At 34.7% G+C, this 15,271-nt stretch overlaps 1 protein-coding gene across 1 annotated transcript; it reads left to right on the top strand.

The window, feature by feature from the left end:
- Positions 1-1,535: 1,535 nt before the first annotated feature.
- Positions 1,536-12,574, top strand: LOC107952794 (serine/threonine-protein phosphatase 7). Its single transcript, XM_016887970.2, has 5 exons — positions 1,536-2,364; positions 2,786-3,280; positions 5,514-5,660; positions 11,928-12,035; positions 12,117-12,574. The coding sequence occupies exons 1-5, from the start codon at positions 1,855-1,857 to the stop codon at positions 12,198-12,200; spliced, it is 1,344 nt and encodes a 447-aa protein (XP_016743459.1). The 5' UTR covers positions 1,536-1,854; the 3' UTR covers positions 12,201-12,574.
- The last annotated feature ends 2,697 nt before the right edge of the window (positions 12,575-15,271 follow it).

The raw sequence follows: 15,271 nt of genomic DNA, 5'->3' as shown, positions 1-15,271 counted from the left end.
CTCGAGTATCGATACTCGGGGTAAAAATATAGATACTTTTGAATTGTATTGATAAATTGCTGAGTTTTGAATTTTGAAGAAAAACAAAATGTTAAAAAGGTACCGATTTTTCAAACAATATCGATACCCATTTTGATAAATATTGATACCAATGTGTGTGTATCAATACCTACGTGACTTCTTTGGAAATTTTTATTAAGTGTTCCCTAAGCATGTTTTTAACTTGTTTTATGGTCGTTTAATGTATGTTTAGTAAATTTTAATGTTTCCTAGATTATTTTAGACTTAAATCTTCTATAAATTCTTAAGTGCGATGATGATTGTATGAAAATAAGACTGTGCGGAATGTGCGAAGTTGTAAGGTTTGGTGTAGTGTCTTGTTACTCGGGCTCGGCAATCGGGACAAGTATAGGGTGTTACAAATATTTTGGTACTTCCTTGTATTGTTTTGTATTTCCTTATAATTTTTTATAATTACTCATATTTTTTTGTACTTCCTCATGTTTTTAGTACTTGCTACGATTTTTGGCACTTCATCATAATTTTTTCTATTTCCTCATAATATTTTTATATTTCCTATTTTCTTTTTCTTTTTTTTGTATTCCCTCCTAATTTTTTATTCTTCCTCTATGTGTTTTTTGGTGCTCGGGTTTTTTTGGTATTTTCTCATTTCTTTTTGTATTCCCTCATAATTTTTGGTGGTTAGTCATTTTTTTTGGTACTTTCTTATATTTTTTGTATTTTCTCATTTAGTACTTCCACAAATTTTTTGGTACTTCATTTTTGTTTTTAGTATACCTTCAAAATTTTAAGTATGGTTTCGAAATGAGAATTTGGAGCGAAATATATTTTTGGAGTAAAAAATATTATTTTTAAATATTAAGAAATTCCAATAGAATTATGTAAGGAAAAAATTTAGTAACTTTTAAATTATTATTTTTCATGCTAAATTTTGTAAGAAAAAATAATAATTCATGACAATTTTTTTAAAATATGAAAAAATAAATAAATAAAACAAATTTGGTAAGACGAACAAAATCAATATCCTCCTGTCTTTTTTATATTTCATCATATTATTTTAGGACTTCCTTATTTTTTTTTATTTTTTGTATTTTCTCATAATTTTTAGAATATTAAAACATATGAGAAATACCAAAAACTATGAGGTGAATATCAAAAATCCATGAGGGAGTTGTAAAAGAATACTAAATATTGGTTGTCTTATAAATTTGATCTATTTATTTATTTATTTAATTCTAAATTTTATTTGTAGATATAAAAAATTTTATTAATATGCAAAAATATTTATTTTATATCAAAATTTGATTTTTCTAGTCAAAAATTTATTTTCAAATCATATTAGAAATCCTGATCGCATAAAAAAAATTATGAGAAAATATTAAAAATTATTAAAAATTACTAATAATTATGGGGTGTATCCAAAATCATGAAAAAATAACAAAAATTATGAAAAAGAAATTGTTTTACCTATTTATCAGATAAACTATTTACCAGATAAACTATTTACAATTACAGGGGAGATTATGGAAGCTTACTATAAACAACTACTTAATTACCAAATGTGTAATTTACATGTGGGGTTCCGTGTGCAAGGCAAAATATTTTTCTTTTTGACAAAATTTTTGAAATGTGATTATAACCAGAGACTGCCTATATTTCTAGCAGAGTAATTTAGATCGGTAGGGAATGTGAAGTCATCAACCAAAACAACATAATTTTTGCAATTGAATGTTTTAACTAGGGTTTCCAAATTTCTTGAAACAGTTTATCGTCTGAAAAATAGAAAAAAAAGCAACCTTTCTCGAAGGATTTCTTTTTTCTTTAAGATAAACTATGTCTTCTGATGACAGCAATAATATCAGTCCAATTTCAAGAGATGCAGATGTAGATGCATGCTCCCCCTCTTCCACCGCCGTCACCTACAGCGACAACCCCTCTCCGTCCTCACTCCCAACTATTGCTCCAGACCCTCTGTCTTGGCCCCCTGATGGCAAGCTTTGCCTTGAGTGGATCCAGCATCTCATGTTCGTGTTCGAGTGGAGTTCAAGAAATCTGGCCCCCTCGGCTTTCCCCTCCGTGTTTCCAGTTCCCGTTTTCGATGCCCTCGTTCTTACTGCTTCCAAGATCCTCCACAAGGAACCCAATTGCCTCCAAATCAACACCCCCGACTCCGATTCAACGGTCGTAGTGGTTGGCGATCTTCATGGCCAATTGCATGATCTTCTATTCCTGCTCCAAGATGCTGGCTTTCCTGCCCAAAATCGGATCTTTGTCTTCAATGGGGATTATGTTGACAGGGGAGCTTGGGGTCTTGAGACTTTCTTGCTCTTGCTAGCCTGGAAGGTACTTCCAATTTTCAACTACTCTTTACAAAGAATACTCTTTTATTCCATTTGTTCTTAGCAATTTACGAATACCTTCTTTCATACTCTGTTTGTAAATGACTTTGACCCTACAGCTGGAAGGAGCTTTTTAACACTTTCGATTATCGATCTGACAATCATTTCTAGAGTAGCATTTGTCATTAGCATGCCATTTTCATTTTGTTTTTTACTGCGAACCATGCTGTAGAGGCCTATTTCTAATCATGCTTGCCTCTTGTGGTTAATCTAGAGACTCATTTCGTGTTCCAGAAAGTAAGCTAATAATCTTTTTCCTTGAAATACATTGGATTTTGATATTCGCACTGATTTATTGGTAAACTAGATACTATATGCTATTTTGATAACTAAATAACGTGTGATAAGTTACCATATTCTTCTAGGTTTTCATGCCGCATAGAGTGTTTCTCCTTCGTGGAAATCATGAATCCAAATACTGCACCTCTACTTATGGGTTTGAGAAGGAAGTTCTGGCAAAGTATGGGGATAAAGGTAAGCATGTGTATCGAAAATGTTTGGGATGCTTTGAAGGACTACCTTTGGCCTCTATAATTGCTGAGCGTGTATATACTGCTCACGGGGGGCTTTTCCGCAGCATTTCTGTCACTCCTTCTAAAAGGTCAAAAGGAAAGAAGAATCGTAGGATAAATCTCGTCCCTGAAGCCAACACCTTATGCCTTGGTTCTTTGGAGGAATTATCTAAAGCTCGAAGATCAGTCCTCGATCCTCCTTGGGAAGGATTGAATTTGATTCCTGGTGATGTGCTATGGTCAGATCCATCAATGAAACCTGGTCTTTCCCCAAATAAGGAGAGAGGCATTGGCCTGTTATGGGGCCCTGACTGCACGGAGGAATTCTTAAAAAGGTTCAAACTAAAGGTATTATTGTGATTATGTTTTTCATTTATAGCATTTGTGGTTAAATTTTTAACAAATGAATTGGTCATTTTGTAATTAGATTCTATTGCCACCACTCTCCATCAACATTAGTAGAGGCATTTAAGCAGTTTGGTATTCGGTTAATTTTTTACTAGATGGTTTATTTCTCTTAGTGTGAACATGCTATTTATGTTTCTATCAGATCTATGTTTAATAAGAGAAGGGGATGTTATCTAACATACTGTTATTTCAGTATGTGAATTTGGGATTGTTAGGTCTGTGAATTTGGGATTGATGTTTCATCTCATTAAAAAAGGGAGACGGAAACCTTAGGACTTGTTATAGAGGGACCCAAATCTCCTTTTAGGGTTTTGGTAAAATGTGACTTGCCTTTGTTTTATTAGTGGTTCCTTTAAATAGAGATTAAAACAATTAAAGAAATTAAATGAAGTCCTACCAAACACAACTTCTATTTTAAGAGTCCTAAAACAACTTTATTCTAATATTTCTTCCAACAACTCCTAGAAATCCTTCCTAACAACTACTAAGCATCCACAAAATACTCCCCACCTGGAAAAGAGATTGTCCTCAAGCTCAGAGTTAAGATAAACTTGGCGAATGGTAGATTCCTCAAGAGAGTTTGGAACTGGTTTGGTGCTCACACATCCATTGATCCTCCTTTTCCTTTTAGTCGAATTAAAGATCATTTTATTAGATAGAATGACTGCTACCAGACCATTATTCCTTTCCATTACTAACAGTTGAAACTGATAGGGGTTGTGCACCTCCACAAATTTATTCTTATCTAGGAGTACCATTGAATAAATCTTTCAAACTTCTTACCAACATTCACAATTTACAAAATTACCTCACCAATTTTAAACCCATGAAACCAAGATAGGGAAGCGAAATCAGTAGAGGCTGCCATGGTATGCTTTTGTTTAGTTAGGGGTCTACCTTGATATCTATCCTAGAGTTACAAACTTGTTTACTAGCAATCATGTTATCCATTCTTTCAAGCATTTGATTGGTCGCTTTAGTTTTGTTCTCAGCAAAAATTTCATCCACTTGCTGCTTGCCTATTTATTCTCTCTGTCTTCACATATACTTGAGCTTTGTGCATATTGCCTCTTTGCCTACCGCAATTTTGCCATTGCTGAGAATTGTTGGCTTTGATATGAAATTGTTACATACCTGAATTTGGGATTGATAGGGAGACTAAAACCTTAGGACTTGTTACAGACCTAAATCTCTATTTAGGGTTTTGGTAAAATTCAACCCTATTAATCATCCCTTTAAATAGAGATTACAATAATTAAAGAAAGTAAATAAAGTCCTACCAAACACAACTTCTATTTCAAGAGTCCTACAAACAACTTCTCTTAATAGTCCTACCTAACAACTACCAAGCATACACAACAGAGATGTTCTTAGGTGCTTTCTATCCTTTAATTCATGCATTCAATATGCAATTTAATGAGGACACTGCTTGAACCATCAATTGTTGTCTATCATCAAAGATTTGATAAAACAGTTGTTGGTTTTCTAATGGAAGGTTGTGAAATGAGTTATACTAGTGACTGCTGAAAGTTAAAATTATTTATCTCAGTAAGATGCAGGGTTGGAAAAAAAATAAGGAGAAAAATGCAGTTCAGGTTGGACAAGTGAATTTCTTTTTGGGGTCTAAACCTGTGTGATTCATGGTAAGCTATGTATAAATTAGGTTTTGACCCAATATTAGGATGTAGAAAGAGTAGAGTTGGCAGTGGTTCTGGTATGAACTGGACAATTTTGAAGGAACATCTTATACAAATTTTTTGCCTAGATTTGAGTCTAAATCTGGGACTGAATGCATTATCTAAATGGTAATTAGTCTACATCTGGGTATGATTTGAACATGCATATCTATTATAGTGTGTGTTAGGGGAATGACTTGTTGTAGGGTTTGCCTGTCAAAACTTGCATTGCGGTTGCAACTTGCAAGTGTGGAGACTAGAAGTAAGATAGTAACTTGACGCTGTAAAATTTAGCTTTTACACTCTTATTTCTTGTCAGACTTTGCCATTCTTTTTTTTTCAATATAATTGATATTATTTTTATTGTTTGAGTGAAATTAAGTCATATGTTACATAATTGCATATTAGTCATCACAGCCATTAATTTTATCAGCTAGCTCTTGTTTTGTGTTACAAAATATTGACAGTGTGTTTGTTGTTTGGTGCAATTGCCTCAGCTAATTATCAGGTCACATGAAGGCCCAGATGCAAGAGAAAAAAGGCCTGGTCTCGGGGGAATGGATGAAGGATACACAATAGATCATGATGTGGAGTCGGGGAAACTGATAACTGTATTTAGTGCTCCAGACTACCCACAATTTCAGGTATCTTCATGATCTTCAATGCATTATTTGTTGTCCCTCAAGATTTAAAAGCTTGGTTTCTGCTTTGATCTCGAAAACAAATGACAAATTATGTACATGTTTTGGCTTAAGTTTCAATCACAACATCCTTTTGAATATTTTCTATGGATCTGTACCTAGACTTTATATTACTGTTACTTTTTTGTGGTTATATGTGGATGTCTTTTGATATCATTGAAGTGTTTTAGGAGGTTTGAATGCCTATTAATGTATCTTTTGGCTTCCATATTGGAAGTAAAAAGCTGTTTTGTTTCTTGGACATGGTTAGATTGAAGTTATGTGGTCTTGTTGAAATGCATCAAAACACAGAAGGGTATACATATCTTAAATTTACATATACTTGAATGATTTGTGTTTTCTATGCATGCAAGTGAGGTATCTATTTATGAATATCTTGCTCAAGTAAATTACTTAAGTAGAATGAGCTAATGTTTTGGGACTTTTTCCTTTTCCATTTGTTAGTTTGTATTTTTGGTATAATGGATGTATCATTAGTACCCCGTCCCCCCCCCCAAAAAAAAGGACATCCCTGATACAAAGTAATCAGTACTAAAAATAACATTTTTCTGCAATTGTGTGCTTTAAGGAGATGGTTATGCGCCTTGGCGTAAGATCTAGTCACAGGTCTAGACGAGAAATTATCCTTGCTTCGACCTATGGTTACTCAAAGGCAGATTCGTCTTTGACTGAACCCCCTTCCCAAACTAACGTTTGTGATAAAAAATAAACTCCCCTTTTATTTCATATTGGCAGCCTTTTTATAGGCTGTTAATTACAAAGGAAAATCCTAATCTAATTCCTAATTTAAAGTCTTAATAGAATTCCTAATTTAAAGTTTATAAGGAAATAAAAAACCTAGTAAAACTAAAACTCCTAAAGAAATTAAATAAATGTAGAATTCTAATTCTTATTCCTCCGTTGATATTGTTTTCCAATGAAAACATCTATATCATTATTCCCCTTCTCGGAGTTGAGCTTGTCCTCAAGCTCAAATTCAGGATAAGCTGCTCGAAAATTATCAATTGGTTCCCAAGTGGCATCTTCTTGAGGACATCCTGCCCATTGCACTAATAGTTCCCGCTGACCTCGATTAAGCCTGGTATTAATAATAGCTTGTGGAGTAGGCAAGGCCTTGCCATCATATACTAAGGGCAAGTCTCCTACCGCATATGGTTGAGGTCCCTTTTATTCTTTGAGGAAAGAAACATGAAATACATCATGTATTCTGCTGCCTGTAGGTAATTCAAGCTGATAGGCCACTTGTGATGCTTCTGTTTAGTTATCGTCAATTGTCGATACTGTTGAAGCCGTAACCAAACCCAATCCCCGACTTTAAAATTCAACTCTCTGTGCCCCAAATCATAAGTGGCTTTCATTCGTTGCTGAGCTTGCAAGAGTCTATCCCGAGCATTGTGTAAAAGTGCATCCCTATCTTGTAGAGCTTTATCCACAGCTTCAATCCTTGTAGAACCAGCTGAATAGGAGAGAAGTCGAGGTGGACCCCTACCGTATACTAATTGGAAGGGAGTGGCCTTTAAGGCAGTGTGATATGAGGTGTTGTAGCAATACTCAGCCCATGGAACCCAATCGACCCACTGTCGTGGACGATCACTAAAGAGGCGTCGTAGGTACATTTCTATTGTTCGGTTAACTACCTCTGTTTGACCATCAGATTGGGGATGGTATGCTGAGGAAAAAGCGAGCTTAGAACCACTTTGATGAAATAATTCCTTCCAAAACAGGCTGAGGAAAACTTTATCACGGTCTGAAACTATGGATTCCGGCAAGCCATGAAGTCGGAATACCTCTGCAAAGGAGACAGTAGCAACAAATATAGCAGTAAATGGATGGGACAAAGGTAAAAAATGAGCGTACTTCGACAGTCTGTCCACAACCACGATAAGTACCGATTTCCCTTTTACTTTGGGTAGACCCTCCACGAAATCCATAGAAATATCAGCCCAAACATGTTGTGGTATTGGGAGAGGTTGAAGTAAACCTGCGGGCTGTAAATTTTGCCATTTGTGGCGTTGGCATACTAAACAATGTTGCACAAATTCTGAGGTTGCAAGCTTCATTCCTTTCCAAAAAGAATCTTGGCGAAGACGATGCAATGTTTTCAATTCCCCTTCATGTGCCATAGCATGTATAGAGGAGATAAGAGTGGGAATAATTGGTGAGGTAGGTAAAAGGTACAACCTCCCTTTGAAGAAAATCAACCCATCTTGTGCAACCCAATCGGGCCCCAACTCTCCTTGTAGAATTCTTTGCTGGAGTTGTGATAATTCTGGGGAAGCTTCTATTTCTCGTTTGATGGCTTTAAAAATTTCAACTTTAGGGAATGAAACAGTCATGAGGTGTGGTAAGTCTTCGTCTTTTCTAGATAAAGTATCTGCAGCCCTGTTCAACTTCCCTGCTTTATATTCCACTCGGAAATCAAACCCCATTAGCTTGCTGATCCAATGTTGTTGTGGGGATGTCGTAAGTCGTTGGTCTAACAAATACTTAAGACTGAAGTGATCAGTACGGATGAGGAAATGCCTTCCCCAAAAATAGGGTCGCCAATGAGTCACTGCTTTTGCCAAACCAATTAATTCACGTTCGTAGGCAGCCAACTTAAGGTGTCGATCTGCAATCTTGCAACTGAAAAAGGCAATGGGGTGTCCCTTTTGCTGTAGTACAGCTCCAAACCCGCTGTCCGAAGCATCACATTCAACCACAAATTCCTCCGCAAAGTTGGGTAATTGCAAAACTGGGGCTGCTGAAAGAGAAGTTTTTAATTGGGTGAAAGCAACATCAGCTTCCTTAGTCCAGTTGAAGGCATTTTTCTTTAGAAGAGATGTTAAGGGTGCAGCCACTTGTCCATAATTCTTGATGAATTTTCTGTAATATCCTGCCAACCCAAGAAAGCCTCGTAGAGCCTTGGTAGTTTTAGGAGTTGGCCAATCGGTGACATCTTTAATTTTAGTGTGATCAACCTCGACCCCTTCACCATGGATGACATGACCGAGGTAGGTTACCTGAGACTCTCCAAAGAAACACTTGGATTTCTTTAAGAGCAACATATTATCCCGCAAGAGTTCAAAAACTAATCTTACATGATGCATATGTTCAGTCCTTGTTTTGCTATAAATTAATATGTCATCAAAGAAGAATAAAACAAACTTACGCAAGTAAGGGCGAAAAATGTCATTCATCAAACTTTGAAATGTGGAAGGGGCATTGGTAAGCCCGAATGGCATGACAAGAAACTCAAAGTGTCCATGGTGGGTTCGGAAGGCTGTCTTTTCCACATCAGTAGTTGCCATTCTAATTTGAAAATATCCCGATCGTAAATCTAATTTTGTAAAATATTATGCCCCATGAAGTTCGTCCAACAATTCATCCACGACAGGAATCAGATATTTGTCTTTAACAGTGCAAGCATTAAGCTCTCGATAATCGATGCAAAAACGCCATGACCCGTCATGCTTCTTTACTAATAGTACTGGAGAAGAGAATGGTGATCTACTGGGTCGAATGATTCCTTGTTGTAACATTTGGTCACACTGCTTCTCAATCTCATCCTTATGAAAATGTGGATATCGATAAGGCCTGACTACAATTGGTCCCGTTCCTGGTTTGAGAGTTATACGATGGTTACATTTGCGGTTAGGAGGTAACCCAGACAGTTCTTGGAATAAATGTGCAAATTCTACCAGTAGCTTATCTAATACTATATTAGTTAAATCCTGTCCCTGTATCAAGCTGAGTCGTGGAACTTCCTCTGGGTGCTGCCCTTGCCAGAGTATCTTCTTCTTGTTTACTGCAAATTGCATAATTAAGGAGCTGAAATCCCATAAAATTGGACCAAAGATACACAATCATTTAACCCCCAAAATCATATCAAACCCTTCTAATGGTATTGTATAAAAATCAGCTTGAAAGTTGTCATTGGCCACAACGAACTGTACTGATTTACAAATGCCAATGCTAGGAACCCGTTCTCCGTTTGCCACACATACTTGCAACCCCCTTTTCTTTTGTATTTTCAGTCCCAATCTTGGCACTAGACCTTCGCGTAGAAAGTTATATGTACTGCCTGAATCAACGAGAACTAACACTGTTTTTCCTGACACCTTTGCTGGTAGTTACATAGTAGATGAATTGCAAGTTCCTCTAATGGCATGTAAGGAAATTTCAAGATCATCTACCTCATCATCTTGCTCATCTTTAATATCTGGTACTTCTATCCAAAATAGCCTTTTACATTTGTGTCCCATGGAGTAAGACTCGTCACAATTATAACACAATCCCTTAGCCCTTCTCTCCGCCATCTCTGCTCGTGTCAATCTTTTGATAAATGGTGCGGAAGAACCTATTTTGTTGTTATTCCCCATTGGTTTCGTTGTTTGTCCTCCTCTCTTTGCAAAGCTCTTAGTTGTTGGAATAATGGAATTGCTGCCAGTGTTTTGGGAAGCTGACCAGTTTAGATTGGTTTGAGATAACATCTTGGAAGAGACTTTTTGTTTCCATTCCAAAGCTCGAGCCATATTCATTGCAACTCCAAGGTTTCCCGGTTGTTGCATCTCGATATCAATTCTAAGTTCCTCTACTAATCCGGCAGTAAAAAGGTTTACTTGTTGTCGAGGTTTAAGATCAGTAGTCCTAGCCAGTAGTGATTGAAATTGACGTTGATATTCTTCTACCGTCCCAGTTTGTCTCAAGTTTGCAAGTTCCCCCAAGGGGTTATTACTCATAGTTGGCCCAAACCTGACATGACAACACTCTCTAAAGCGCTCCCAATCCAGATTTGCCTCCTCTTCCTCGATTTGATCAAACCACAATTGTGCTTCTCTTAAGAGATGGAATGAAGCTAAGCCGACTTTGTCTTCTTTGTTGGTCCGCTGATTGTCAAACAATTTTTCGCATCTTTTTAACCATCCTAAAGGATCACCAACACCATCATAAGTGGGAAATTCTATCTTGGAGTATCTTGGCACCATGCCCCCACCGTGTTGTGAATCTGAATTTCTTTTCTTGCCTCCACTGCTGCCTTGTTCTTCATTATTTTTTTCTAAATTCTCTTTCGTTGTCTTTTGGACCGAAAGAGATAAAATTGCCATCTGCTCCTTTAATGCTTGTTGCCTTGTAGCCATTTGTTCCATAAATGCCTCCAGCTTGGCTGTCAAAGTTTTTTCGTCACCCATGATAGCTGACTCCGATACCAAGTTGTTATGCGCCTTAGCGTAAGATCTAGTCACAGGTCTAGACGAGAAAGTATCCTTGCTTCAACCTATGGTTACTCAAAGGCAGATTCGTCTCTGACTGAACCGCCTTCCCAAACTAACGTTTGTGATAAAAAATAAACTCCCCTTTTATTTCATATTGGCAGCCTTTTTATAGGCTGTTAATTACAAAGGAAAATCCTAATCTAATTCTTAATTTAAAGTCCTAATAGAATTCCTAATTTAAAGTTTATAAGGAAATAAAAAACCTAGCAAAACTAAAACTCCTAAAGAAATTAAATAAATGTAGAATTCTAATTTTTATTCCTCCGTTGATATTGTTTTCCAATGAAAACATCTATATCAGAGATATGTTGTCTAGATCATCAAGAGCAGGGTCCTTTAACACCATATCACCTTTATCATATATATGCTTTGTTACTTCATTCTTCCAATTCGCTCAAGTATTTGCTCCTGGTTTTTCTTAAATATCAGTACATCCATTATAGCTATCTTATCTCAACTACACTCATCTTTTGCTGGTGGTGGCTCTTAGTAGTCTGACATTAAGCCCAGCACTTATTGTTTAGTCAATGTTGTCATTCTGGAATTTTACTTAATCATGTTACCATGAAGTAGTGGATGCGAAATACTAATCCTATCTTGTATTCCAACCTATCCATATAGCATGTCCATTATGGCTATCAAGGGTGTGGGGTTTAACATCACTCATGGATGAAGGTAACAGTAATAACTGTATGTGACGGTACTGATACCTGTTAAAGATCCGGGTCTGGCATATAAGTATATCTATCTATTTTTATGTTGGTTTCATATATAAAGGAAAGCTTTTGGATAAAATTCTAGTTGGAACCAGAACAATATATTTGCTGTGGGGGCGTATTCTCCATATCTTGTATCTGTTGGTATTTTGACTAGTAAAGCAGATTTCAGCATTTTCCTTAGAACAGCCACAGCATTTTATTTTTTATTTAACTAAAAAGATTTTTCTATGATGCAGGCAACAGAAGAGAGATACAATAACAAGGGAGCATATGTTGTACTAAAGCCCCCTGGTTTTGATAATCCTGAATTCCATAGTTTTGAAGCAATTACCCCAAGACCCAAGGTATCAAACTGGCTTGTATTAATGGGTTCAGATTTTTGGCTGTTGCTGTAAACATCATAAAGATAAATGCCACATGTGCAGGTGAATCCATACTATGACTTTGAGGAGGTGATTGATTCTGATGAAGACTTGGATTTAGCTTCAATGGTGACTACTGACTTGTAATGGCCAGGCTCTATTTGCTTTTCATGATCACTATTCATTAGTTTTGAAAGTTGTACATGGTATTAATGAGTTTTCATTAATATAATTATTTGGTAACAAAAAGCATGTTCCTTTCACTTTGAAGCTGTTTGTTATGCCGTAAAAGAAACCTATCCTTGTGTTAAATTAATATGATTTATTTATAGTTAAATGGTAGAGTAAATGGGCGGACAGACAGACAGACAGGATGTGATGGTAGTTGTAGACTAGTGGCAGTTGTATTTTTTTTTTTTTTTTGTTGTTGTTGTAGAGTTGATGTAGCTTTGATGGGAGGTCAAACATTTAGTTTTTGCCCTTTTTAAGTAAGTTGATATACTAAATTTTTGTTTGTGCAATTAATCTATGGTTTTCAGATCAGGTTTATGCATACTACATGGTACATGCATACTTGGCCCTTTTAGATGCATAACTTGCAAATAAGAGATTTTTTGACCATTTTGCTTTCAGCGCGTCCAAAACATTTACCTTTACTACAACTGTAAGATCTCATTTTTATTGTTTTTTAAAATCCATATATCTTTTTATTCAATCTTATTGTTGTCTGTTTTTGTCTTGGGTGAGACGATTGATGTTTTAAAGTAAGAGAATTTAATAGATATCAGACGGTTTTAGGTATATAAGATAAATTTTATGGAACATATTGATTGTCTATATAAGGATAAAATTTATAATTATGCTATGCATGTTGACTCAAAAAACAAAAATGTTATTTCATCAATCAGTAATAGATATTACTTCCATATATTTTTGTAAGTTCTATAGGATCGAAGTTTTGCATTCAGGTTCTCCTTCAAGTTACTTCTTTAAGTTTTAAGCCATTTTCTCTCTTTTGTAAATATTTTTTTTACTACGAATTTCATTTTGTAACCTTAACCTTCATCTGTCCTTTCTGTAAATGGTATCAGAGTTATAGTGTATTGATTTATGGAGAAATAATATCATAGTATTTATTGTAAATTTTATCATTTATTCTCACTTTTTTTTATTTTATGGTTATTTATTTTAAAACCAATATTTCTGTTATTCTGTTTTACTGCTGTTTGTTTTTTTCTTGGTTGAGATGATAGGTGTTTTAAAGTAAGAGAATTTAATAGATAACAAATGGTTTTAGGTACCTAACATAAATTTCATGGAAGAAACTGATTGTCTATACAAGGATAAAATTTGCAATCCTACTATGCTTATTGACTCTAAAAACGAAAATAATATTTCATCAATTAGTAAAGGTTTTAATAGTTTAATAGATATTACTTCTATATATTTTCATAAGTTATATAATAAAGTAAATAAAATAGAATAATAAATAAATAATTTAGGAGAAGTAACTGAATTAGATTTGAACAACGAATCTAAAGATATTTTATCTGAAATTAATAATAAATTAAAACAAGTTCTTATTAATAAAAAAATAGAATAAGAAATAGATTTAGGTCATTTATATTATGGTAATAGTAATATAATATTAGCTTTGTCAGAAGAAGACACCTTTGAAAAATCATCTATTAAAAATAAAAGGCATAAAAAATCTGAAAAATAGAAAAGAAATTTTACTTATCAACAAAAATATAACTTCCAATCCTATAAACAACTTATAGAACATTGGAAGAATAAATTTACTAAGATATCTAATAAAAATGAAAGAATGAAATATCCTATAATAAACAATATGAACAAGCTGAAAATACAACTAGAATTTTTTTGTAATCAAATCGAAAATATTGCTACTAATGAAATAAAATTTGAAAATTTAGGTCGTTTACCCAACTTGTTCCACATAGGATAGACGGTTTAAATAAAAGAAATGTTGCTTAATGAGGAATATATTTAGATATTACAAATATTCCTATACCTAACTATGAAAAAACCATTGATGATTGGGCACAGTCTATGACTATTGTTGTAAACAACAATACTTGGTCAAAAGAAAAAAATTAAATTATTTTGTTGAAACATTTCAAGGAGATGTTTTACAATTCCTAAGAAGATGGGAAGATGTAACACCCTTAACCCCATCCCGTTATCGGAACAAGATTACAGAGTATTAACAGTCATTACAGTACATTTGCACACAAACAAGTATAAATGCAATATTATCCATCTAAATATAACTTTAATGGGTCCACAGTACTTTACAAATGTATTAAAACAAACTGGGATTCGATCGGAAGCTTAGGAAATTTTTCGTGAAATTTTAAATTTTCTTTTTTTGAACAATACCACACGCCCGTATGGCTAGTTTAACATGCCTGTGCGGCTTGGGACACACTCGTGTCCTCAACCCGTTTGCAACACTGACTTTTAAACACGACCATGACACACGTCCATGTGACCTGCCCGTGTACTAAACTGACTTTAAGACACGGCCATGGCAACCAAGGCACACGCCCGTGTACCAGGCCATGTGGACTCAATAATGAACCTTTCACATGTTACTATCCAACCCTGCAAATATCAATTCACAACCAATACAAATACTAATACCAAACGCATTTTATATACTATCCAATATTTAACTTTAAACACTTATCATGTATCATTATCAATTATCAATTTAATTATTTCACTATTACAATCACAATGCCAAATACACACTTAAGACATCCTAGGTACATGCAATTATCAATAATTAACATACTTTATCTTATTGAGTTCGGGATCGGCCTGGAATACTGATTCAACGATCTGACTTTAACTTAACCTGCGCATGGAAACAAACCGTACGCTGAGTATGAACTCAGTGGTGCCTTTATAATCCGAACACTTAATAATGTAAGAAAAATATTACAAACTCTTAGAATCATATAATAAACTTAATAGTACAATTATTCGATATCTTTAAATAATAATCAACTATTTACTTTTCAATCAGCAATCTGTTTTAATCCAACTTCTATATCAGTCAATATCTTTCAATATCAATCAATTTATCAATATCGTTCAATAACAATCAATTATTCTTTAATAATCGGTTTTCAATATATATATTTACAATTCACTTTGAATAATAAGATTATTCACCTTTCATACAATAT

The sequence above is a fragment of the Gossypium hirsutum genome, chromosome A07 (genome assembly GCF_007990345.1).
Source record: "Gossypium hirsutum isolate 1008001.06 chromosome A07, Gossypium_hirsutum_v2.1, whole genome shotgun sequence".
Taxonomy (NCBI): domain Eukaryota; kingdom Viridiplantae; phylum Streptophyta; class Magnoliopsida; order Malvales; family Malvaceae; genus Gossypium; species Gossypium hirsutum.
The sequence above is the reverse complement of the archived record's forward strand: the minus strand, read 5'-3'. Positions and strand labels throughout refer to the sequence as shown.